This window comes from Argopecten irradians, chromosome 3 (genome assembly GCF_041381155.1).
Source record: "Argopecten irradians isolate NY chromosome 3, Ai_NY, whole genome shotgun sequence".
Lineage (NCBI taxonomy): Eukaryota > Metazoa > Mollusca > Bivalvia > Pectinida > Pectinidae > Argopecten > Argopecten irradians.
This window is the reverse complement of record NC_091136.1, coordinates 6471406-6496184: the sequence shown is the minus strand read 5'-3', so window position 1 is coordinate 6496184 and position 24779 is coordinate 6471406. Positions and strand designations below refer to the sequence as shown.

General features: G+C 34.0%; 2 protein-coding genes across 7 annotated transcripts in view; one reads left to right on the top strand and one right to left on the bottom strand.

Moving 5' to 3' along the window:
* The window catches only part of LOC138317423 (E3 ubiquitin-protein ligase TRIM45-like), a 32083-nt gene extending 13407 nt beyond the window's left edge, over positions 1-18676 (top strand). The window contains exons 1-3 of one of the 2 annotated variants that reach the window (XM_069259083.1): positions 5083-5280; positions 13662-14950; positions 15235-18676. In XM_069259083.1, coding sequence (XP_069115184.1) covers positions 13727-14950; positions 15235-15894 — 1884 coding nt within the window. In that variant the 5' untranslated portion in view covers positions 5083-5280; positions 13662-13726 and the 3' untranslated portion in view covers positions 15895-18676. Of the gene's footprint in view, positions 1-5082; positions 5281-13661; positions 14951-15234 lie in introns of those variants that run through there. The other variant, XM_069259082.1, reaches the window with a different exon arrangement.
* A 1338-nt stretch (positions 18677-20014) lies between these two features.
* LOC138317422 (high affinity cGMP-specific 3',5'-cyclic phosphodiesterase 9A-like) overlaps positions 20015-24779 on the bottom strand; it is a 47052-nt gene continuing 42287 nt past the window's right edge. For all 5 annotated transcript variants that reach the window (XM_069259076.1, XM_069259077.1, XM_069259079.1 and 2 more), the window contains one exon: positions 20015-24529. In XM_069259076.1, coding sequence (XP_069115177.1) covers positions 24506-24529 — 24 coding nt within the window. In that variant the 3' untranslated portion in view covers positions 20015-24505. The remainder of the gene's footprint in view (positions 24530-24779) is intronic.

Below are 24779 nucleotides of genomic sequence, written 5' to 3'. Positions count from 1 at the left end.
TCGGAATTCCGCGTGACATGTCATCGAACAATCTGCAAATATCAGCTTATATATTTGGTTTTATTGTAGGTAGCAACTCTTATTTCAGTCATGTCTGTTCTCGGGAAGGAGAAAACTATATGAAGAACTGTGTGAATAAATTTTATCTAGCTAATAGGCTAATAGGAAAGTGACCCGCGGTGTCTTCGTTGTTAAACTCACACCAATATACACGTGTATAGTGCAAAAACCTATGACACAGGTCTAATATTGATTAATTATACAATCTTATGTGCATTGGACTAAACAAAGCTTTTGGCACTTTTAAACGTAATCCCTAGACACACCTGTTCCGACGTTCTCGTTTGTGAAATCTAGTGTCCTTATACAGTATATCAGAATATATTTGGCTTGTATGGCTATGGTCGTCACAATTTCTTCTGTTACAAATGTAATAAATAAAACTGAGTTTGGCAGGAAATCAATACACCTGGCGAGTTATTGCCTTTCTGTTTCACCTGTTCGCCAGGTAAACTCAAGCTTGAACACCGATTATTAGGTTAGACGTGGCACGTGTATTGATTAATGTGCAGCTTAAAACAGTAATTAACAGAAAGGGAAGCAGACCAAGTATTTATCTCAGTTATTACACTTTATCAAGATTGCTACAATTTGTAATCGTGTACGAAACTAAACATTGTATCTCTTGCGTAAAGCTAGCCAGACTGTTTCGCATTGTTAGACATCATTTTACACAGTAGCTATGAAAAGATAGGCGACAGAAGATTTATGCCTTTGTTTACAAAAGGACGATCCTCACATACGTAAAGAAAATTACGTACATGTCATAATTTATCTTCAATGCTCCTGGTAGGTGGTATATCTCTTTACTCTACAGAATTGGTAAACACTGCACAATACTGGTAAGAATTATTGACATTCCTGAAGTGACTTGGTAAGGACAGTCGTGTAGAAAACAAACTGCTGACGACAAGCAAATTACGTGAAGTTTCCCATGTATGCCTTGTAGTTGTTAACTTCCGAAAGTATTATCTATTGATTTAAAGTGTGTCAATAGATTTGCAGCACATGATACAAATAACAGGAAAGGTGGATATGAACATGAATACTGAATATTTGACATGAACTTTGGGTCTTTGCCCTATTTACGTGTAATCGTGAAACCCCATTCTAATCATAAGGCCTTCATGTTCTTGTCATTAGCAGACTGGGGATATCAACTATATGTGTAAGAAATATTCTCATTTTAATGGTGATATTTTTAATTTTGTAAAATTGTCAATGACAAAATACGGAATTCAAATTAGCATAGCAATCATGGCAGATGGACCCAATTTCATTGCACTTCAATCTTACTTTCTTGTTAAAGCAATCAGTTTGGTATTCTATTTTCTTATATAACTATTACTCATATCACATGTACTTCAAAGTAAAAGAGAAAAAAAAATGCCCATAGTTTAAAATTGATTGTTATTATTGGTGAGCGTCTCTGTACAATGCAGATGGAACCTGATATATATTCTTAATTGAAATATCGCGTGTGAGTAAATAGGATTAATGGGGAACTTTTTGACAATGCTTCAAAATTGTAGTATCATCTAATTGTGTAATAGGTCGAAGATAAGGGAATTATTTGCTTAAGAAACGTAGAACTCGACAAATAACTTCTATTAAATCAATACTTAAATGATCAAACGTCATACTGCACAAAAAGACAAACGCATTCATTTTTGTAAAAATGCAATTGAATTTAAAAAACATTCAAAAATCATTAATACTGATATATTGATTTAATTTGTGTAATTTAGACAGTAATTTTCTTTTTCGTTTGAACTCGATTACGCTAAATGGCAGCACTTTTGATTTAGAGACGTAACTATTAACAAGAAAAAAATAATATTATACTATAATTTTCGAGCACATGTCTTGTATTGTACCACTGGTATCAGAAAACACCTATAAGCTAATTATTATAAATATGACGGCACATGTGGTGTCATGAAGGCATTAAGTCAGTAACAAACTGAAATAAAGGGTAATGGTAAACTGATACATGGAGGTAGTCACACACCACTTGATATGGCCAATACACATGTTTAGAATATATTTCATTTCTATTTTAATAATCCTAAATTTATTTATTTATATATTTTTCTTTCTTTACAACTATCAATACGATTAGTTATGATAACAGTTGGTCATCTTTATTATTATTCCATTTGGAATTCGTATTTACTAATTCCCCTTCCCCTTGTGTTCGGTTAAATCGCCCGTAGTAGTATTTCGCCAGGAAAAAAAATAACCAGTACATTTCGTGTTTAAACTCGAAAAGCACTTAACCTGACAGCTGGTAATTGAAAATTCATTTTCATTGAAGATATTTTAAATTTCTGAATTACTCACTTTAAGTACCGCCATGTTTACGCTTCCACAACACGTTGGTGTCATTTAGACATAAACCATTTTTCTTTAAATGTGTCATAGACAACTCCATGCTTTTGAATAATGGGGCTCGAAAACATATAAATGTACAATACAAAATGGATGGTCTGATGTGTCAGCAGATCCATATCAACCAATATGCAGACATATTACAGTGTATTATAATAAAACACTGCGAAAAAAACTAGACATTTTTAAAATGCACTTACAGCTTCCATGCGCATGTAGTGCCTTTTTGTTTCACCATCTCATCATAAATACATGAAACATATCCGTATATCGATATATCACTCACATATTTGCGTTTGAGATACTAATGTATTTTCATTGCGTTTTTATAAAAAAAAAAAAACTGAACGCCTTATCATTGAACTTACAACCAGACATTTTCTAAATATTGATTTAAATATTTATAAATGAATCGTGTGTTTGGATGTCTGTTTTACAAAATCAATATATATTTGCATGCATTGGAATATCATGTTATTTAAAACGACCTACCCGGTGTCTCTTCGAGTGATTAGTGATATCATGTCTTAACACAAAACATGACCATGGGTTTCACATATAATATGTTAGACAGCTCGTTGTTTATATAAATCGAACATGCGTGCATTTCTAGACATATACATTATTTTCACATTTTAATCAATGCCTGCTTTAATTTTGGTAAATGTACACAATCAATTACAAACATTTATTCTAGTTCCCACAGTCACCCGAGAAACGCCTCACTTTTTACGATTACCTACCCCATCGCAGTGGTGTGGGTTAACTGCAATGATTTATGTAGGTTGACAGCCATTATAATTTAGGGTGTGTGGCCATTGATTTATACAGCATTCACAGGTAGATTGACAAGTTAATTAACCTAAAATTAGCCACATGGTCTAATTATATCTTAACTATGTGAACCTGAGGTGGACTATAAAGTATAGTTTACAGACTATTTCCTATCTCAGTTAAGCTGTCCCACAATTCATGTCAACTCTAATTCATTCTTCATTGATACGTTTGTAAGAAGTGTAGAAATGAATGGATAGCATATTGAACAATTAATAAACCTGGCACGTCATAAAGATACACAATGTACTGGATATGGCAGGTCAGATCAACCTAACATTGGTTTAATGACCCGCTATTGTTTACGAGATTATATTTAAATACGGGTGACAATGTGTCAAACTCGTGTTGGTTTCTGTTGTATTGTTCGTGCTTTTGGAATTCTTAAACATGAATACCAAAGTTTCTGTTTTACCCTGTAGTAAATACCAATACAATCATGACATTATTTCTCCCAATCCTCTTCTTCACTTTGTGCTCAAATATTGTAATATAAGCATATGATCGCGGTGCATAATGTAATTGGTATAAGAATGAGTATAACTGAGTCCTGTTGAAGATAGAATCAGTTGGATGCGGAGGATAGGGATATTTGTGAACTTCATTTTCAAACATGTTCGTACAATGTACACCTTCGTTTTGTATTTGACATTAATGCTCTGAGCCTGAATTATTAATGCTCTTATCAAACATGATCATGTCAGTATTGATTGAAATTGCCTTTTCAATGCAAATTGATTGTCTGGGTTTTAGACAAAAACCGGAAGTCACAGAGCATGCGTAGTCACATCGTAGTATGAACTGGAAAATATATCAATGGACGAATTGTCCCCACAACCTCATGTCTTTTCACTCCTACAACGACAGCCAGTTTGACTGTACACAACAGTTATCGACACTTTCAAATCCTTGTTTAAAACCACAAATTTCATGGTTTGACAAGTCTATCGATTATTTTCCGCGGTAATGATTTCTGATGTACAATTAATGTTTCTATATAACAGACCACCATGGCCTCTTTCCGTCCAGACTTGTGGCGTGACCTTTAACTGACCTCTGTCTGGGCTTGTCGTAAAGCTGTTTTGTTTGTCTTAATCTATTATCGTATAACAAGGTGCAGACTTTCGCAAACTATGCACTCTCACGCTATAGGGTTTGATAAGTTTAATTAAGTGTTTTTTCAAAAGCCTTGACCATTTGTTTAAACAAAAGCTTATAGAGAGAATATTTCACACTATGCTATATTCTTTGTGAATTCAGTTTCTAGCTACCTATTCCTATTAGTTTCCAATTCAAACTTAGATGATAAGTGATAAAAAGTCACTTTACCAATAAATCCTTCCATGTGTGATGTGAGATGTGAAGACGAGACATGGTCTTGTATTCGCTGTTTCAAAGCGAAACGCCAGAGAATTGATTATCATTTTAAGCTTTCTGAAAATGATTCAATTGATCAACATTACGTGCACGTTATGACTGTACTTTCGTTCACGTTTCTTATGTCGATTTCGGTGTTTCGGCGTTCGTTTTTGGTTGTAATTTCCTCAGGTGACCCAACTAAACACTAGCGTTTATCACTGGCAAGACAATGGAACAATTGTTCCCGAAGAAAGTGATCAAATCACAATGTAGCTTTTATTTGTTAGGAAAGTGTCATAACATTTGTAGATTACGTAAATGTTAGTTCTCTCACATACACGTGACTGGCCTTTTCATAACATGTACTATGTTTAAATTCCCTTGTTCCGTTTGCCGTGTAAAATGAACCTTGTTAAAGGGACCGGGCCAGCCGTCCTTTATTGTAGTGAGCCGTTTTTCGATTCGAAGACCATTTTTGATAATGGTGAAATGGGCAAGATTGAATCTTCTACGCAAAGGCTTGTTCCTTAAGGATCATTTGAGCTTTGGGGAGGGAGTACATCGAAGACGATGTCTGGGAGACATGAAACAACACTGCACACAAAAGTTCTACAAACTCTTAGTTCGATATACAAGGTACATGAACATGTTTATATATTTACATTTACTTGTCTTTTCTACTATATGATCTTACCAAGACAAAGTGAAGTATATGACGGTATAACTGACACCTAAAACGTGACCATTATGACGTCACTTATGTTGACGCGGTGACGTCAACTAATCACCGTCAAAATGGCTGTTCCATCTTGTAAATTAAATCGTCGTTGATACACGGTTTTCCTGGTCAAGCTTAAACAATGTTGATTCAGATACCCTAAAATGAGTTGCTAATGTAAATATAAGCACTAAACTATCTTCCTGTGGCATATATGGTCTATATAGATGCCAGGACTTTGCGAACAATCCTGCGTATTATGAAGATTGTCTGCAAAGCTCTGCCATCTATATAGACCATATATGCCATTGGAAGATAGTTTAATGCTTAAATAATTTAAGGCCACATATGGGCACTTAAGTTCTGAGTGTGCATGATGAATAGAGGTCAGTTCTCCTACGTTAACTTCATCAATGAAACCTTATACGTTTTCAAATTATTTCTATATTGAAGTCACAAATAACACGAGGTTCGTTTTCATTAATTAAACGTTTTCTGAGTTCACGATACTTTTATTATAGCTCAGGTTTAATGTGACAAATAGTACAAAAATAATGGGTATGCCATTATATCGATATGAAGTATTCCACCAACAAACGCATTTAGAAGGCCTGCATGGCAATGTGATAAAGTCAACAACAAACTGAACCTGTACGAAGCACTGAACCTGTACGAAGCAGTCAAAGGTAGGTTTTCCACCTCAAGTCAGCGTAAAACGTGCTGTTTGGATTGTGACTAGCTGCGGGAATACGTCGGTAAGACTACTGGAGATATTAATTAAGAATGTTATTTTGATATTGCATTAGCGCAGTATTTTACCTGTGGGCACGTGCTAATGTCTCCATATAATCCCTTAATATCAACGAGTGTCAAGGTGAAGAATGCGTTTTGTGTTTTGATTACATTTGTTGTCGTTTTCAATCAGTATTTTATTCATTTCAGTAAAAGTGACTGATATCAACATTTTTGTTTGACAATGTTGGAATTATAGGATTATCGAAATGGTCCGATCGCGACCTACTCGATTATTACTTAACCAGTCGCCACGTTCAGCAACAGTGTGTTAATGTGCTGGCTGTATGTTGTATAATGTTTTTAATTTCCGTAATGACGGTTGGCATCATTCATCCAATTACGTTTCTATTTCTACATTAACATATTATTAATACTCCAAATGTGACAGTGCATGGTTTGCATTGTATGATAGAAGATTAAGAAAAGTGTGCAATGTTTTGACACAACTGGAAAATTTAAGCTGTCAGTGAAAAATCTCATACCTACGATTATTGAAACATGTTTTCCTTTTGAATATTTATAACTGATCACTATTTTAATTTTTAAGAATTGTTTATATATTTCGTTTTTTTATGCAGTTATTAGTTTTTTGTTTTCGATTTTCCATTTCAAATTTGAACAGTTTTTTTCTTTTATCTTCTTTTCGCCATATAATGTTTGCACTGTCGCAGACATTTTAGCGAGATTCTCTAGTTTCAATGTCACCGAACTCAGCACTCGACACTCGTTTATTGTACATGTCAAGCGTGTTCCCTTTCAGATAACTAGTCTGTCGTGTGTAACAGAATAATATGAATAGTCTAAAAAAATCAAAATTTGCATTTAGTGAAAGGTGTGTAGATTTAGGTAAAGAAATAATGGCGAAACAACATGAAACTTGATATGTCATAATTCAATGACGGCACTGTACATCAAGTAATATTGAAGTGACGATTCCTTATCGGGTAAAATCAGAATTAATTTCGAAGTATATGTAGGATTATGCAATGCATGTCCGAGATATCAACTGATAAATACACCTCCCTACGTAAAATATTCCTATAACTGCGGATAGTCAAGTGTCAACATACAGCTGTGAGTTTCTTTCTTGTCGTACTTCGAAATTTGTTTTTCGAGAATATTGAAGTCAATGTTAAAGGAGGAAACAAAGTAAGCGCATCATATAGGTTTAAATAGTATATTTTGGAAATGTATCTCTGTTGAACCTATTGAGATTTCGTTGGTGGTATAGGTGACAGGATGTTTGATATACATATAATGATAGGATCGTAGGGTGTGTATTTGTTATATCGAATTTTACATGTACGATTTGTAAAATGTAACGTTGCCGGTCTTTTTGTTTTGTTGTCGTAGGAAAATTATAATAAGTATGTTAGCTCCATTAAAACGTGTTTAAGTTAGATTGTATTGATCAATATCGACATAGCTTCTATTCCATTATATAATATCAATGATAAATGGTATCTCTAGTCGGTCCATAGGTTCCATTTCATTATGTCATATCAATGATAAATAGTATTTCTAAAAGGTGATTATATTTCCGTTGGTACTCCTGACAAACCCTGTACCTGATCATATCAGCGATAGTGCACTTCACATGTTCCATATCCATTTCATGTTTTACATATATGACATATCGTTATACTAACAACCCCCGTCTCTCTATGTATGCATATGATCAATAAAAAGCAATTTGTCTTTGTACAAATTGGAAGAACGCCAAAAAGTATTAAACTATTCATAGCTAATTATTACCAAAAGACTTATTAAGAAAAAGCATGTGATTTCACTGTAGTGAAATTTCTTCAAATTGTCAGTCTAATGGACAAGTCTAGAGAAGCCCAAATATAACGGTTATCTAGAGATGCATAAAGTTATTTTATGAGTGTTAAAACATAAAGAATATTTGATGATCTTTCCAGACAGGGCCCAGTTTCAGAAGTTCCGGTAAAAACATCGTAAGTTCGGTAATGATTTTCTCTATAATGATAAAGCATTGTATAAGTTGAAGATTATTGTTGAAGTTCCAATCCAAAATTATCTTTTGTTTATATGGTGACAGCATTTAATCCACTATGAATGTAGTCAAATATTAACATAATTCATTCGGATTATGCTATTACTATTATGGATAGATGTGTTAACTCTTTCCATATGTCGAGTACGAAATCTACCATTTCCAAATACATTGAACTATAGCTTATCAGCATGTCAAAGCTGGGGCGATAACAAACTCCGAAACCAGATACCATTCAGATCCGGACAGCTCGGTGTTGTCTTTTAATCTTAGTGATTGACATTTTCTGGATTTTAATGTCCATATCTGTGCAATAGTAGATAGGAAACCTAACACCACAACAGAGTAGGTCATTACACATTGTTAACACGGGGTATCGTACCTTCTACACACCTCACAATTGTCCATTTAAATGTTAATGATCTTGTAAACAAATCACCTGCTGTCAAATTATCGCATGCTAGCCGACATTCCTGAGCCGCGAAAACAAATTACATAGAATTCTATCTACTATTGTTTGTACAATTCATGTACTTATAACAGAATGGTAATCGAATAACCATACATACGTTTCAATTTAACTAGTTTTAATTTTGGAGTAAATAAATAAAATTCAGCATTGTTTCTACATAATGGAATCTTATAATAATATTGTTTATATATCTCATTGGATGATTAAGCGTCAATATGATCCCGATCTGTTTAAGCGTTGATATGATCCTGACCCCTGGGTTTTAAGCGCTAATTAATACATACAATGATATTTTGACCCTGTGGATAATAATTACTATTGATGAGATATTTGATGACACCTGTTGGCTCCGACATACGAGCAGACTATTGATTGGATCAAACAGCACGTGGTATACACGTGCAATCAAAGAGTTAACGACAGGTAGATAATGGATTTACATGTGGGCTCCACATATTACATGTACCCAAGTTTATTACATGTATTGATGAAAGGTTATAATATTATATTTGAATAGAATACTTATTGCATTGTCATTGGTTCCACCAGCAGATGGTAGAAAGACGCATTTCAAATGTATTATATCATTTTTATGAATAGAGCTATTTGTGGTTGTTATTTCAACTTAAGTGACTGCGAAAGAAAATGTTAAAATGACCGAAAAGTTAGTTTAAGAGACGTAATATTATGGCAGTTGAAATTGCCAGAAGTCAAATGCCTTTCCCTTTCAAAGGTCATCCGACATCAAAGCATGGCACGCCCGGAGACTACATTTTGAACAAATTACTTACTTTTAAGGATTTTGTCATTCAATGAGAATTGGTTCATGATCAATTTTCAAAAAATGTTACCAATGAGCTAATTTGATAATTTCAAATCTACAAATGTTCTGCAGAATTCCACTAGAAACACCGTTATAGATATCGGGTATCACTGTACATATGTACATGTATTGTATGTAGCTGTATCGATCTCCCTTACTACAACGAGACTTTATTACTAACCATTCATAACAGACGTGTAATGTGTACATATATCGGTGACTAGATTCTAGGTAGGGAATGGCATAGAGTAGGGACTGTATTAGTGGATAGGGTAGAGATTGTATCAGTTGACAAAGAGGAGACTGTATAAGTGGATAGAGAAGCGACTGTATTAGTGGATAGAGAAGAGACTGGATTAGTGGATAGAGAAGAGACTGGATTAGTGGATAGAGAATAGACTGTAGTAGTGGATAGAGAAGAGACTGTATTAGTGGATAGAGAAGAGACTGGATTAGTGGATAGAGAAGAGACTGGATTAGTGGATAGAGAAGAGACTGTATTAGTGGATAGAGAAGAGACTGGATTAGTGGATAGAGAATAGACTGTAGTAGTGGATAGAGAAGAGACTGAATTAGTGGATAGAGAAGAGACTGGATTAGTGGATAGAGAAGAGACTGTATTAGTGGATAGAGAAGAGACTGTATTAGTGGATAGAGAAGAGACTGGATTAGTGGATAAGGAGGAGACTGTATTAGTGGATAGAGAAGAGACTGTAGTAGTGGATAGAGAAGAGACTGGATTAGTGGATAGAGAAGAGACAGTATTAGTGGATAGAGAAGAGACTGGATTAGTGGATAGAGAATAGACTGTAGTAGTGGATAGAGAAGAGACTGAATTAGTGGATAGAGTATTAGAGGCGACTGTATTAGTGGATAGAGAAGAGACTGGATTAGTGGATAGAGAAGAGACTGTATTAGTGGATAGAGAAGAGACTGTATAAGTGGATAGAGAAGAGACTGTATTAGTGGATAGAGAATAGTCTGTATTAGTGGATAGAAAAGAGACTGGATTAGAGGATAGAGAATAGACTGTAGCAGTGGATAGAGAAGAGACTGGATTATATATAATTAGTGGATAGAGAAGAGACTGTATTATAGTGGATAGAGAATAGACTGGGTAAGTGGATAGAGAAGAGACTGTATTAGTGGATAGAGAATAGACTGTAGTAGTGGATAGAGAAGAGACTGGATTATATATAATTATTGGATAGAGAAGAGACTGTATTATAGTGGATAGAGAATAGACTGTATAAGTGGATAGAGAAGAGACTGTATTAGTGGATAGAGAATAGACTGTATAAGTGGATAGAGAAGAGACTGGATTATATGTAATTAGTGGATAGAGAAGAGACCGTATTATAGTGGATAGAGAATAGACTGTATAAGTGGATAGAGAAGAGACTGCATTAGTGGATAGAGAATAGACTGTATAAGTGGATAGAGAAAAGACTGTATTAGTGGATAGAGAATAGACTGTATTAGTGGATAGAGAAGGGACTGGATTATATATAATTAGTGGATATCTGCAGGAGATCTTCGAAAATTGACGGTAAGACATTTGTGTCCTATAACTATAGAACACAATATTATTCTCGCCTGTTTCCACCAGTGCCTTATTGTGTTTAAAAGTTATGGCAATTTCCCTTTTGACAAGTTTTACTTTGTGCATTTTAATACATAGTCATGCACTAATTTCCAGGCATCAACCTTAATGAAGTAGTCATAAAACAGTCATTGGAAATGTTGATGCTAACTTACAATATTTCTTGATGTTATTTCTATTGTTACATATTCTGATCGAAGACACAAACTAAAAAGTCTAAATTAGTGTTATAAAATATCTTTTTTTGAAAGAAAAAAAAATCGAAAAGATTTAAAAGAGGATTTTCTGCTATCGATTCCTTTGTAACGATCAACACGAAACTTGAATTTGAGAATAAAAGTATAAATCAAAATCAGCCACGAACTCATGATAACCTCTCTCTTCGAACTCCAAATTGCGATAACACGGTGTATATTAGGTACAATTTGTGGAAGACATTTTATCAAACCTATGTCAACAGCAATTTTAACTGTTTGTACATATCGGCAAAATACAACATAAATATAATTCATTACTATTCAGGCGCATTTACTTTGTATCTTGTGTATTTGTGTAGAGGATGTTAAATAAATAATTCACTTGTGTAGCATTTAAAGCCGCTTTATCGTAAAAACGATATAAATCATCTCTTCTTTATTTGTGTGCGTTTGTCAGGAGGAAGGGGGTAGGCTAAGAAGGTGACCTTGATATCATACATCTACGTGGTGACAAAGAAAATGAATACAAACACATGAAGATAAATATCGACGAATGTCTACAATTATAGAATATCATATTGTAGGACAGTATTGGTTGAGACAATGGTTACAATACGCCTATTGGCCCTGCACCCTGTGTAAGAACTGCCGTAACTTACAACGAGTCGGCACATGTTACTGATAGCGATCCACGTTATAGCTACAGGGATAACGGAAAGTCAATAACTTCACTGAATAGAATCACATTAAAATTTCATGAAAGTAAAATTTTCTGGCTCGATGATTTCTATCATTGATAACAAGGAGCGCGAGTGAAAACACCGATGTACCGGTAAGTTGATGCCGCATTCTCGACCACATGCCTGAATTTATGTCGAGGTTTGAAAAGGGCGTCCACAATTTATACCAACATTATCTGTTCGCAAACAAATATTTTGAAACAGTAAAGAAATAACATATATTATATATAACGTTAAGTTTTTTTATGGAATACTTTCCTGTCCCGAGTCTTTGAATCGACAAGTACTGTATATCATAGTTGTTCGTCATACTACGGACAACTAAATCCGCATGCAGTCCTTAATTTCGTATAAGTAACCTGAGTATTTAATGACGTCTATATATCTATATCGCAGGAAATAAATTTAATTAAGTATTCATCTCTAGTTTCGTATGTCAGCAGTTCTGTTCAAAATACATTATTCTCAGTGTTATTGGGTAAAATATTCTCATGTAAATATACCACTATTTACATTACGTTATCGCCGCAATGTTGAATTTCAGTGTCTGCTCAGTGTGAAGAGAGTGTTCGGTGAGTTAAATACAAAGTACTTGACATTTAAGTCAGTTAACTATAACCTATACAGACCCTGGTGTACAGGTTCGTGTAAACAATATACGTATGTTCTTACCTGTATACATATCTGACTAGGTAGTAACATTACCTAATGAGTAATATACATACCTGAGTATTAAAAAAGACTAGCCGAAACAAGCGTGACCAGTTACAGTTTAAGTATGTCTGCTGGCAAATGCAGTTTTATGGTGTCAAAAATAAACCATTAAATCTTTCAATCAAATTTGAATGTAAACATGTTAATTGGTTAAAATATGTCGACAGATGTCGTAACATTATCAGTGATATTACCGTATATAACGCTGTTTCTGACTTACTGATACAGCATTGTAAAACTCCTCAAAATTATCAATCGATTCTCCCACCCACCAAAAAGGAATTTTACTTGATGTTGCATAGCATATTGATTCTTATGCAAAGGAGGTATAGCACATATCATGTACTCTTTTGATAAGACACAAGTATAAAATAATAACAATTTGTACATATAGGTATGCACATAATTACCTGTGCAATTATAGGTTTTGAAACAGGTTATTCGCAATACTGTCGTGACAGCCTTTTATGTCACCCTTACTACATGACGTCAATTAGTGTGTGCAATACTTGCATTTTGCAGTTAACCAAGCTCCTTTGAGAACATTGCGAAAGCTTTAATATTAGGGAAGTAATTAGCTGCTGTAGATCTGGCACGATTCGCATATAAATCTATTACTGTCGCTTGAATACCTTTTTGATCTACAGAAATGTATTACTGTTTTACATACATATGATGTGTTTAGGTTGAATACATTTACGGTTATACCATAGCCTTTTTGATCTCGGGAGAATAAAGATGTTATATCCATACTGTTTGATATTCAATTTCATATAGCATACGCAATGCAGAAATTTGAAATAAATGTTCATTACCGTTGCTTTTCCATATACAATGTGTATTCATAAACTGGTATACAGACTAATTACATCGTGTAATGATTATAGAGTTAAGATATTTGACGTCATATTTTATCATTTTTCTTTGTTTCTTTGAAGGTTACAAAGTCTTGCTGAAATGAACTTCTGACAGGTCTCTTTCCATTCCATATACTAAATCCATCATGGCTGCTGCAGCAGACAACATTGACATCTCGCGGGAGATCTCGTTGTGTAGTTTGTGTAACGAGACGTTCAAATCACCGAAAGTGCTGACTTGTTTACATAGTTTTTGTACAACTTGTCTAGAGGATCACATTGGAAAGTCCCTCGTCCAAAATGGTCAAAGATATTTCCCGTGTCCAACATGTGCAGCTGAAATTGACATGCCTTCGGATGCTTTACCAGGGAAATATGCTAATGCTTTCAACGACGATAGGTTCATGGAGAAACTCGTGGAACTTATAAACGCCATGAAAGAAGACAAACTGTGTGATAACTGTGAAAGAAGGGAGGAGACTGTGACAGCCGGGCATTGGTGTATGGACTGCCATGATGCATTGTGTGACTCATGCTTGAAAGTTCATACACATGGGAAGTTCACTTCCGCTCACGTGGTTATTGCTGTTGAAGACATGCGCAAAATGCCTTTAGAAACAATTATGAAAAAGAACAACAAGATTCCGTGTATGAAACACAGCGAGATAATAACGCTATACTGTGTTGACTGCCGGGACCCTCTCTGTGTCCAGTGCATGGCCGTCTCACATCGTCGCTGTGAAAATGTTGTCACGGTAACAGACGCCATGTCGTCAAGTACAGACGTTCATGACATCATCGGTAAACTTCAGAACATGCAGGCGTCACTAGAGAATGCAAATGGACTGGGTGATATGGATGGCGTATTGGAGGAAAGTATTGAAGCTTCACGGAGTCAGATCATGGCGATCTGTAACGATCTGTGTGAGAGGGTTAGGAGGGAGCAAGTGAATTTATTGAAGGTGCTAGATAACAAAGCAGAACAAGCGCGAGGTGCTCTTCGCGAAAAAATCGAACCCAAGAAAATGGGTGCCAAAGCAATCCGTTCTGCAAATGAACGGATGAAAATGTTAACACGCTATGGGAGTGATGTGGAAGTTTTGCTAGCATATAACCAGATCCGAAAGCAGTTTGACTCCAGCCAGGGTGACTTGGAGAGTTTTGGTTCAAAAGAAGCGTCAGTGAAGCTGGAATTCGAGGTCAATGAGATAATGGAAAAATTTGTGAGAGAATTCGAGAAGGTAGGGGAGATAACCGTTGATGAAGGAGACAGTACTGAGGGACTATCATCATGGGGAGTGACGTGTACGTCAAATGAGGATATCATTGTCACAGACTGCAAGAACAAGAGGATCCAGAAGTTCAGCAAGGTAAGGCGCGCTTTTATTTATGTTATGACGTATGATATTTAGTTCATGAACTTTAAAAAAAACCACCATGTAAATGCACCAATCATGAACATGTGAAAACAAACTTCAATCTGAATGGCATATTTATAAGGTTTGGCTTTTTTATGATACAAGTATAACAATTTACATGTATGCTTTCGTATAGTTCAATTTTGCATCATATTAATAATATAGAAAGGACAAAAATGTCCATGATAAATTAAAAAAAAGACATTCTATCACAAATATTCACATTTTTGTTTTAGTTTGGTGATCTTGTCGATTACGTGCAACTAGAGGATGAACCACGTGACATCACCACATGCGGAGTAAACGACTATGTTGCCATAACGATGATCGGCAAGCTAATAATCTACCTAACAACAAAAAAGACAATGCAGCTTATCAAACGCGCCAAAACCGAGAAACAATACGATGGGATTTGTTACTCTGAAAGAGAGGCTGTGTTATTGGTGACGTCATTGAGGGAACAGTGTGTGGACAAAATCCAAATGGACGGCACGATTCTGCGGACATTCCAGAACAAACAGGACGGACTGCTGAGATTCGTTGAACCTCGGTTTATTTCGTCATCTCCAGATAAATCCATCGTTGTTTCCGATGTGGAGGGAAATGAGGTGCTGTGCTTTACACATGACGGGAAACCACTTTACAAGTACACTCCAAATGGCTCAAATACAGTCAAACGTCCACAAGGGGTCTGTTTTGACAAACTTGGAAACTTGTTTATTGCTGACTACGGAAACAACCGAGTTCAACTTTTGACCAATGAGGGCGAGTTTCAACGTCACGTGCTTGGTGAGGAGACTGGATTAGAGCATCCAGTGGCTTTGAGGCTCAGTAATAGTAGTAGGATGATCATTGTCCAAGGAGATGGGATGGTTAAGGTGTTCAGCTATTCCTAATTCACGAAAGATCATGAGAAATACAGTTCTCAATGCAATAGAATTGTTCACAAAGTGTAATGACCTTATTTACGATAACAGTGGACGAGTTATCCCCCTTTAAATGGAGCCGAACCCTGGGATGGCGAATGCGTTGTATAGATAGTCTATAACACCACGGTCTTTCTGACACTGATCTGTGGGTGACAAGTGTACAGTAGGCATGTAGCTCGACCTTATTCAATATACAAAGGTACATATTAAGCATGCGAACATACCCTTCGTATTGAACAGATTTCTATGAGCATTCATAAAGTTCTTACATATAATGAATATCGTAAAATCAGAAATGAGAACGGGAACCTTTCCATTCAAATTTTGACAGGTTGTATGAGTATTTTTTTTATAAAAAACAATAAAATAGTATGTGATTGTAAATATTAAGTAATATATTATTCCTTGGGAATTTGCAATTTCATTTTAATCATAGCACGTCAATTTATAGCTTTAGATTGAATTCAAGATTTCTCTAAGAACATTCAAATGATATTTCTTATTAATGGGTGTACTGTTTTTTTTTGTTTTTTTTTTTTTTTTTTTAAATCAGACTGTTTCGTCTTATTGTAAAGAAAGGGATTAGATATGCCAGTTTTCCACTGTTGTTGTAATCAATTAATACCCATGAACATTTGCTTGCCATTACTTCCCTGTTAACTTCATTGGCTTGATGAACAGTTTATTGTATCTATTCTGTTGATGCTACGATATATAGAAACAGAAGGTTTATTTCCATACTGTATTTATAAAGGAACCACTTGAAATAACTAACAAGTAATGATTCTATATAATTTGTTGATAACCTTTAAATGTCATATACCAATATTAGTGCAACGTACCAAAACATTATATTTAAACCTCCACACTATATATAATTAATAACCTAGATATTATTTACTTCATATCTGTAAATATGACATTGACATCCATTGTTTTAGATGACCTGGTTTAAATGCAAGCTTCCAGCTCTCCAAGACACCCGAATTTTGTTTTTTCAAATGAAATTGTAGAACAATTATTTTTTATGTTATTTTAATATGCATTTTGTCATTGTTAATATTATAGTACTTATCAAAGAGGTATTTAATTGCCAAAGAGTTCATAATTAATTATCTGTGTCCCTCATCCCAATACTATATCTTTTATTAAGACATGTAAACAGTGAAATACGAGAGCAAGGATACTTTTACCTGATGGTCACAACACAAATGTTTACTTTCATAGTGACAGTAGAAGGAGATACATACCGTATGGTCATGGGCACATTGAGACAAACATTTGCAACATCCCAAAAATAGACTTGCTAATCAATCATTTTCCTCAGCATATCAATGTAAAATGTTTAAATAATTTCTATGAACTGTTTTATAATACATATCAAAAACTCAAAATCACAAAAATTATGTGTAGATGTTACAATACCCAAATGACCTTTAGCAGTTTCTTCAGTGGATACTTAATACATATCAAAAACTCAAAATCACAAAAATTATGTGTAGATGTTACAATACCCAAATGACCTTTAGCATTTTCTTCAGTGGACACAAATACCCGGATGTAGCTATCCTTGTGCTGGTTGTTATGGTAATCATATTTATATTTTTAGTTTGTATATCTTATCATTATTATTTGTATTTATGTAATGTATTCCGTCCATAACATCAGAAAACAGAGTATTATGTTTTTTTACCATCATGCACCTTATGTATACAGAATTAATATACACACAAGCCGTCCAGTGTCGTCGATCACAGGGTCACGTCATGTTTTGATATAATCAACAGGTGTAAAATGTGACGTGATCCTGCGGTCAGGAAAGGCACTAATCATCGTTATATGTCCCATTGATATTTGAGTCAAGACACATTTAGTTAAGAGTATTTACCTTTTATATCTATGTAATTCATATACATATGTGTATTGTTATCTAATATCTACTTTTATGTCATGCATAAACAACTTACTTATGAGCGCGAGGAGTCCACCTTTGTCAAACTCTATGTTTTAAAATGCACGACCTGCTTTTTGAGGTAAGAATATATGATGTACTTACTATTCTGATGCACTGATTGGTTTGCGGTTTGGCGCATAATATCCACAATAGCATTTTTTATATTGCTGAAAAACAATTTCATTCATATTACAATTGCATTACAGTTTTCAAGTGATTTGGATACTGTGATGCAATTGTACAAGGTCAATATTGACAATCCTCGGTATTGAAACTTAAATCTTCATTTTGTTTGACAAAAATACATTTCGTTCAGTAAAATGTTATATACAGTATATGTTTTACCTGAAGTGGGTCATGTATGGTACTATTTGAAATTTTGAATTTAATATTTCTTGCTGTAAAAGGAGAATAATCTTAACCAGCCAAAGTAAAATAGATTCTTACCTTACACTTTCTTAAATAGGTTGCAAATATGGAGGAGGTATTTGCCCAAAGCCAACATCACCAAATCGAATGCAAAATAAATCGATTACTATTTTTCTTGTATCAGAAACCCGATTTACAACTTTTTTCTCCATTAACTTTGGAGTATGATACAAAATTAGGTACATGTATTTATTTCGTTTTTACTCGTGGTGGTATTATTGTATTAAGAATCTGTCTCTATCTCATTGTTAATTAACCATATTTGTTTTATATAATATCCGAATACCGTATGTACCAGCTACTCGGTTTGTTTATTATCCTGTGTAATCGTGTGTTAAAGAATAAACAGATTAACGACATACATAACTGACTGTTTATTTTGTTTTACTAATTTACACATATCTTTACGATAAAATATTAAGTACATGAGCCAGAACTGTACTTCGCAAATTCTTTCCATTAGCAAAATTGTTATTAATAGCCATGACAATAGTCAACACCAATAATGGCCGGTCAGTAAGATATCTAATAAGACAGTTTCAAACTTCTAAACATCAATGATATGGGTCAGTAAGATATCTGATGGGAGACTGTTAAATATCAATTTACGGAGGTGATATTTTCTATATTGAACTAAGAACATTATAATGATCATCGGACCCTAAATTGTCGATAAGATTTTCTCAGTTCTTCTACTAGTTTGATTCTAAAAACAATCTAGACATTTGTTTGATTTGTTCAATACTGTATATGAGACTGATGGCCAGTCTAGACAAAAAATGATACACTTTTATAACAGAACCATCAGTGTCGGTTTGGTGATGGGCCCAGCTAGTGCGAGGACAAGTCAATACGTAACCATTTCCAAATGACCGAGACGATCACACAATGAAGCAGAGACATCGGAAAAGACGAAATGGATCTCAACTGAAAATAGTATACAGTTGTTGACTGGAATTGAGGGCAACAGATGATATGTTGAACCCGAAGACAAACTATTGCCCGAGGACGAAGGTCGAGGGCAACTGTTTGTTTAAGGGTTCAAAAAGCATCTATTGCCCGAAAACCCAGTTGATAACTGTTTTGTTATACCCATTGACGCAAAACAATGTATTGACGTCACGAACGATAGGTGTGACGTTACTCCGGTCCAACAGCACATGTCAATAGAGTTTATAACAACATAGACTGTTTACTACCGGGCACATCCTCGAGAATGAACGTGGTTGATCACACTCAAACTGTTGATGGGGATGGGAAACTGAATACAAACAAACAAAATGATAATGAATAGTTATTGTTAATTAAAATGGATTTGCGTTACATTGATGAGTCTTCACGGAGTTAGTTTTTACACATTTCTTTTCTCCATATGTCCCAATAAGAGTTAAGAATAAAAACTATCGCTAGTTTGAAGGCTATTAAGCCAAATACGCAGGGTAAGTGGGGTTTGCTGCATTTGAAATACGCACGAGTTATACTATTGAATTTGTATTAGATATTTTAGTGTCCTGTTGTGATCTACCAGAGTTACTTCCCTTTCAGTAGACGGAGTGTAACCCAAGGGAAGTAACTACATGTATAATAGACCAAAATGATGGTGTATATATGACACCATGCATTTGGAAATTTAATTGCGATGCAAATGGGTTTTTTAGTGTGATGTTTTCCTTACGTCAAAATAAGAACTAGTCAACACATGGATTTAGTTGAAATATCACTTTTAATAAACCAATGTAGGGACGGAATGTAACATAGTGCATGACGTCATCGCCTATTGCGTCATCATCAAGGAAGATGAAGTCAGGTTATACAAACGACCACAACATAGCTTTACATGAATATAAAAGTACAAGAACTCATGACAATATACTAGTCATATACAACGAATAACAAATTTCTCTACAAGATAGAGAGAGAAAGAGCTTTGTCAGTTGTTCACAAAAACAACCTAGCTATAAAAGAGATGTATTCATCTTGGAAATGACTTCACACTTTATATAAATGATACGTTCTTTTATCCTGCAACCGGCATTAGTATTGTCCGAATATACCTATCACATACGTTTTGCTGTATTCGTCACTGCCGTAAAACAGATGTAAATTAAAAATTTTAGCACGTCGATTCGACAGGCTCATTTCTAAGGCGTAAAAGTGTTTGAAAGGCGAATATATTTTAAACCATATCGGTGTCTTCTAAGTTCCATGTAAACATGTTGCTAGTTATGAAAGTTGCAGGATAAAATGTAACGTCGTTTAAGAGTTATCTTAACCCCGGCAAAAATACAGCTTACATTTTGTATATCTTCAGGTACAGACCACACATTCTGTATGTTAGGAAATCCACAAAGTAATTGATTGGGATACATCATTAACAAGGCTTTTCAATCTAAACAAATGAATTTAGTCTTATCAAAATCAAATTAAGACGAATTTCGTTACTACTTTTCTTTCATTACATAAACGAAAATACGAAAAAATACACACATGTATCAACGATGTTATATATGTATTTAGTGAAAGATATACATTTTATATGTGGAGAAAATGAAAGTAGTTACTTATAGGGACTGCAAAACATATCAAATAAAAGATAGATTTATGGAAGTTTCCCTTTGGGCAGAAGATTTCATGTTTCGGAACCAACGGGTTGGGTATTCAGGGTGCATGAGTGTCAAGTTTAATGTGGGGGGGATGCTGGGAAAACCATGAAGATGTAAAATGTGTAAAGAAATTTAGAAATTCTTTAACGTCGGTATCTGATAGGAAGAGATAACGAAGATTCCCTTATTTTTAAATATAGGTCAATTTTTTACCTAAAAATTAGCAAAATGGTGATCCTTATTATTATTATTCAGTCTCATTCATAGTCATATGTGATGAACTTCTTCACAATAAGTGATGACCAGACGTGAAAAATTCATTTAACCTGGAGAGTGGCAAACGTTAACATTGTCAATTATTGAAGTCCCTAGTTCCTGTTTTTTGTATATGTTAACATTGTATGACTATTTAGAAAGAGCCCACTGTTTAGATATGCATAATAGTTACTACTATACTAGTCTATACTAGTAACCTCTTTATAATTCGACAGTATGTGATAGAACAATGCATAATTACGTTAAACAGTTAAGCTTGTTTATCACCACCTACACTATTATTTTTCAATTCATTAGAGATGTCAGATTCACTACAATCATGGATACTGTGAGGACATACAGCATCATTGTAAAATGACATTGTCGAAAGTTTGAATTTATCGGACTTGATAAATGCATAGAACGGACAGGAAATACATATTTATTTATGTTTCAAGCTAATAAGTTTACCTACATCACAGTCAGCACAAACAGAATAGTACAAAACTATATTCTATAGATGTATATCTGTAATGTCATTATAAAAACTTAATATACCACAAACGGTGTGTTCTGGAAATACATATCGTGTGTTAGATTGGTATTACTGTATATTTACTACATTTGCAGGCAATTAGGGTAGTGAACAGCTACAAACTGTGGTAGAACAGCCTATATTATATTTACATCCATGTGTCACCATAAATACACTAAGCCTAAGTGAAGTCAAACAAGCAATACATGACATCAACAATGTGACCAATATGATATCACTAACGTTAACATGGAAACGTTTTGTTCCATCTTATGGATTTATCTTCTTCCAAAACGGTTTTCCTGGTAACAACTCAATAGACCCTTAAAATAAGTAAATACTAAAACTACAATTACTTATGTTCTTTTGGCATATATGATCAAAATAGACGTAGAGCTTTGAAGTCAATCATATTACACATCATATATATTGTCTGCAAAGCTCCGAATATTGGTTTTATACTAAGGTGGCTTAATGCATATACTTTTCATGCACAAAAACCATTATCATTGCACGATTCATCACAAAGTCGAATATTGCTCTACAGACCAATCTTTTGGACAATAAATGATGTTTAATCATGTATATATGTGTCTAATGAACACAGAAATACATATAGAATAATTTATTTTGATTTTGGTATACTTGTAAATAGTATTTCATTCAATATAGGGCATAGATCCGTGGATTATTATTATTTTTTTGAAGTAAAATCAGAAGCTCAAACTTAGCAATGATTTAAATGGCGTAAAGTTAGTATTTTTTGTAACTGAAGACAACCACTTATTCGTCTGTTTCAGTTTTTCATAGAGTGAAAAAAATACCGTTCGTCAGCGGTGGAACATCTTTAACATAATTGCTTTATAATTCTCGATAATTAACGATTTTTTTTCAAAACGCATATATCTAAAATCAATTGTATTCCAAACTGAAATAAAATGTTGCCAATGGACAAAACGATCAATAGCCTCGTGAATAAATGGTCCTTTCCAGCCAATGAAATAGAAAATGTGAAGGATATTGAAAGAGAAAAACATATCCTATAAGTATAATGTTTATGCCGTTTAAAGTATTCAATCAAATATTCTTTTTAACAACCACTGAAAGGGAAACAGAAGAATCAAGGTCAAAGAGACACAACTCCTCGAAAAGTCGATCTCAACGACGGGTCGTTATACAACTTTGACGGAGCGAAAATGACCGGTCGTTAGCAACATTAGATAGGTGGTCGTTATCCATAGTGTTGCAACAAGTAAAATCACCCAAGGAGAATAAAAATGAGTCGTTATAGACAGGTGGTCGTTAGAGATAATAGATCAACACCCTTACAAGTGTTTAGGAATGGATTGCAACCCACGTAAGAAAACGTATTGTTTCTCATGCAAAAATGAATATCAAATAGTACATATAAAAAAGACAACTTTTTTATCACATTGAATTCCGAATCTACAGATAAAACGTTTAAATTTACATTGAGGCAAACTGACACAAAAAAAACTATGATTTATTTGTTAATATCGCAACATAACATGACAATGCATCGTGTACCGTTTCAATCCTAATAAAAACCTAAAGTAAGATATGCTACATTCGTATGAAAAATTGATTCGTTTCTAAAACATATCTTACATAATAAAAAAGTACAGGTGCGGTTTCATTGTCATCATTGCGAGAATTATAAAAATATGTAAGAACGATTTTTTACCTTGATTTAAATTCTAATTATAAATATAACTATAGTCATGCATACATTTGTAATGAATGATAACTGTATGTTACAATACCAAAAGATAACTTAGAAGCACCTCGTCTAAATAACATTAACAAGATCGATAACAATACAAACATGCGTTTAGTGCCTATACATTTTGAACATTTATAATTTATAATTAAAACAAAACTGTTTTGTAGTCATCATATAACCCTAAGTTCAAAGCATACATATAGCTACGTTTTAAAACAATGCTAAGTCAATAATGCTCTATGGACCGATAGGTCAGAAAACAACCTAACTTATATATCATCTTTAACATATTTACTTTTTCTGATAACCTTATACTTTCAATAAACCGAAAATCAATACTTTGGTGAATTAAAAATTAACAGTCACGCTGTTTAATAAACAACTCACAAAAGGAAAAATCACTTGAACTTTTAGTGTCGGTCTTTACATCTTAACATATAATTTAGCGTGTTTTTAAGCCACCTTAAGATCATTAACTATGATACTGGTCATCACAGCGCGTTTAAAATATGTATATGTAATATCGATAAGACGACCATTTTCAATGTTAAGTCGATCAAATGAAACGCACAATGCACCATGTAATATAGGAGTTGAAATTCTTCACGAACAATAGTAAATAACAATGAGTATTAGTTGTGGAAATTGTTGTTATTCTAATATTTTAGTCTTCAATACATTTCCACATAATATAATGAGTAAGAATGATTATTATACTATATATTGCTCGAGAAAAAATAAAATTACTTTAGATATTGAATATAGACGATAAACCAAATAACTGTTTTTAACCTCAATTCCAACATAATCTTGAAAAATCTTTAAAAATGGAATCTTGAAATTAAATATATTTAAAACCGTTATCAATCTTGCTAAACCGAATGAATATTTCTTTTTTTCTTTTGTCCTTTATCTTTGAAAAGAAATACGTTAGGAGTTTAAATACACGCATTTAAGTTATTTGTACAAGTATAAATATGTTCCATTTAGTTCATCACAGTTGTACATTTACAGAGCGACCTTACATGATGACCCTTGGTCAGATACCTAGGCCACCTCTACTCGTCCTTCTTTGCCGATGTCTGAAAAACAACACACGGTTTTTATACTAATTAATCAGAAATACGATACATACTGTGATACCATATACACGTTTTGCCTTTTTCATATTGTAAACAATGATACTCCAAAGAGAGAGAAATGAAAAGAAATTTGTCTATTTATTCACAATATGTTTCTTTCAAAACGATTAACAAAAATGTTTACTAGGGTGTTAATGATAACCTTTCATCATTAATTTGTTTATATGCCTGACCTGGACATCTAACTACA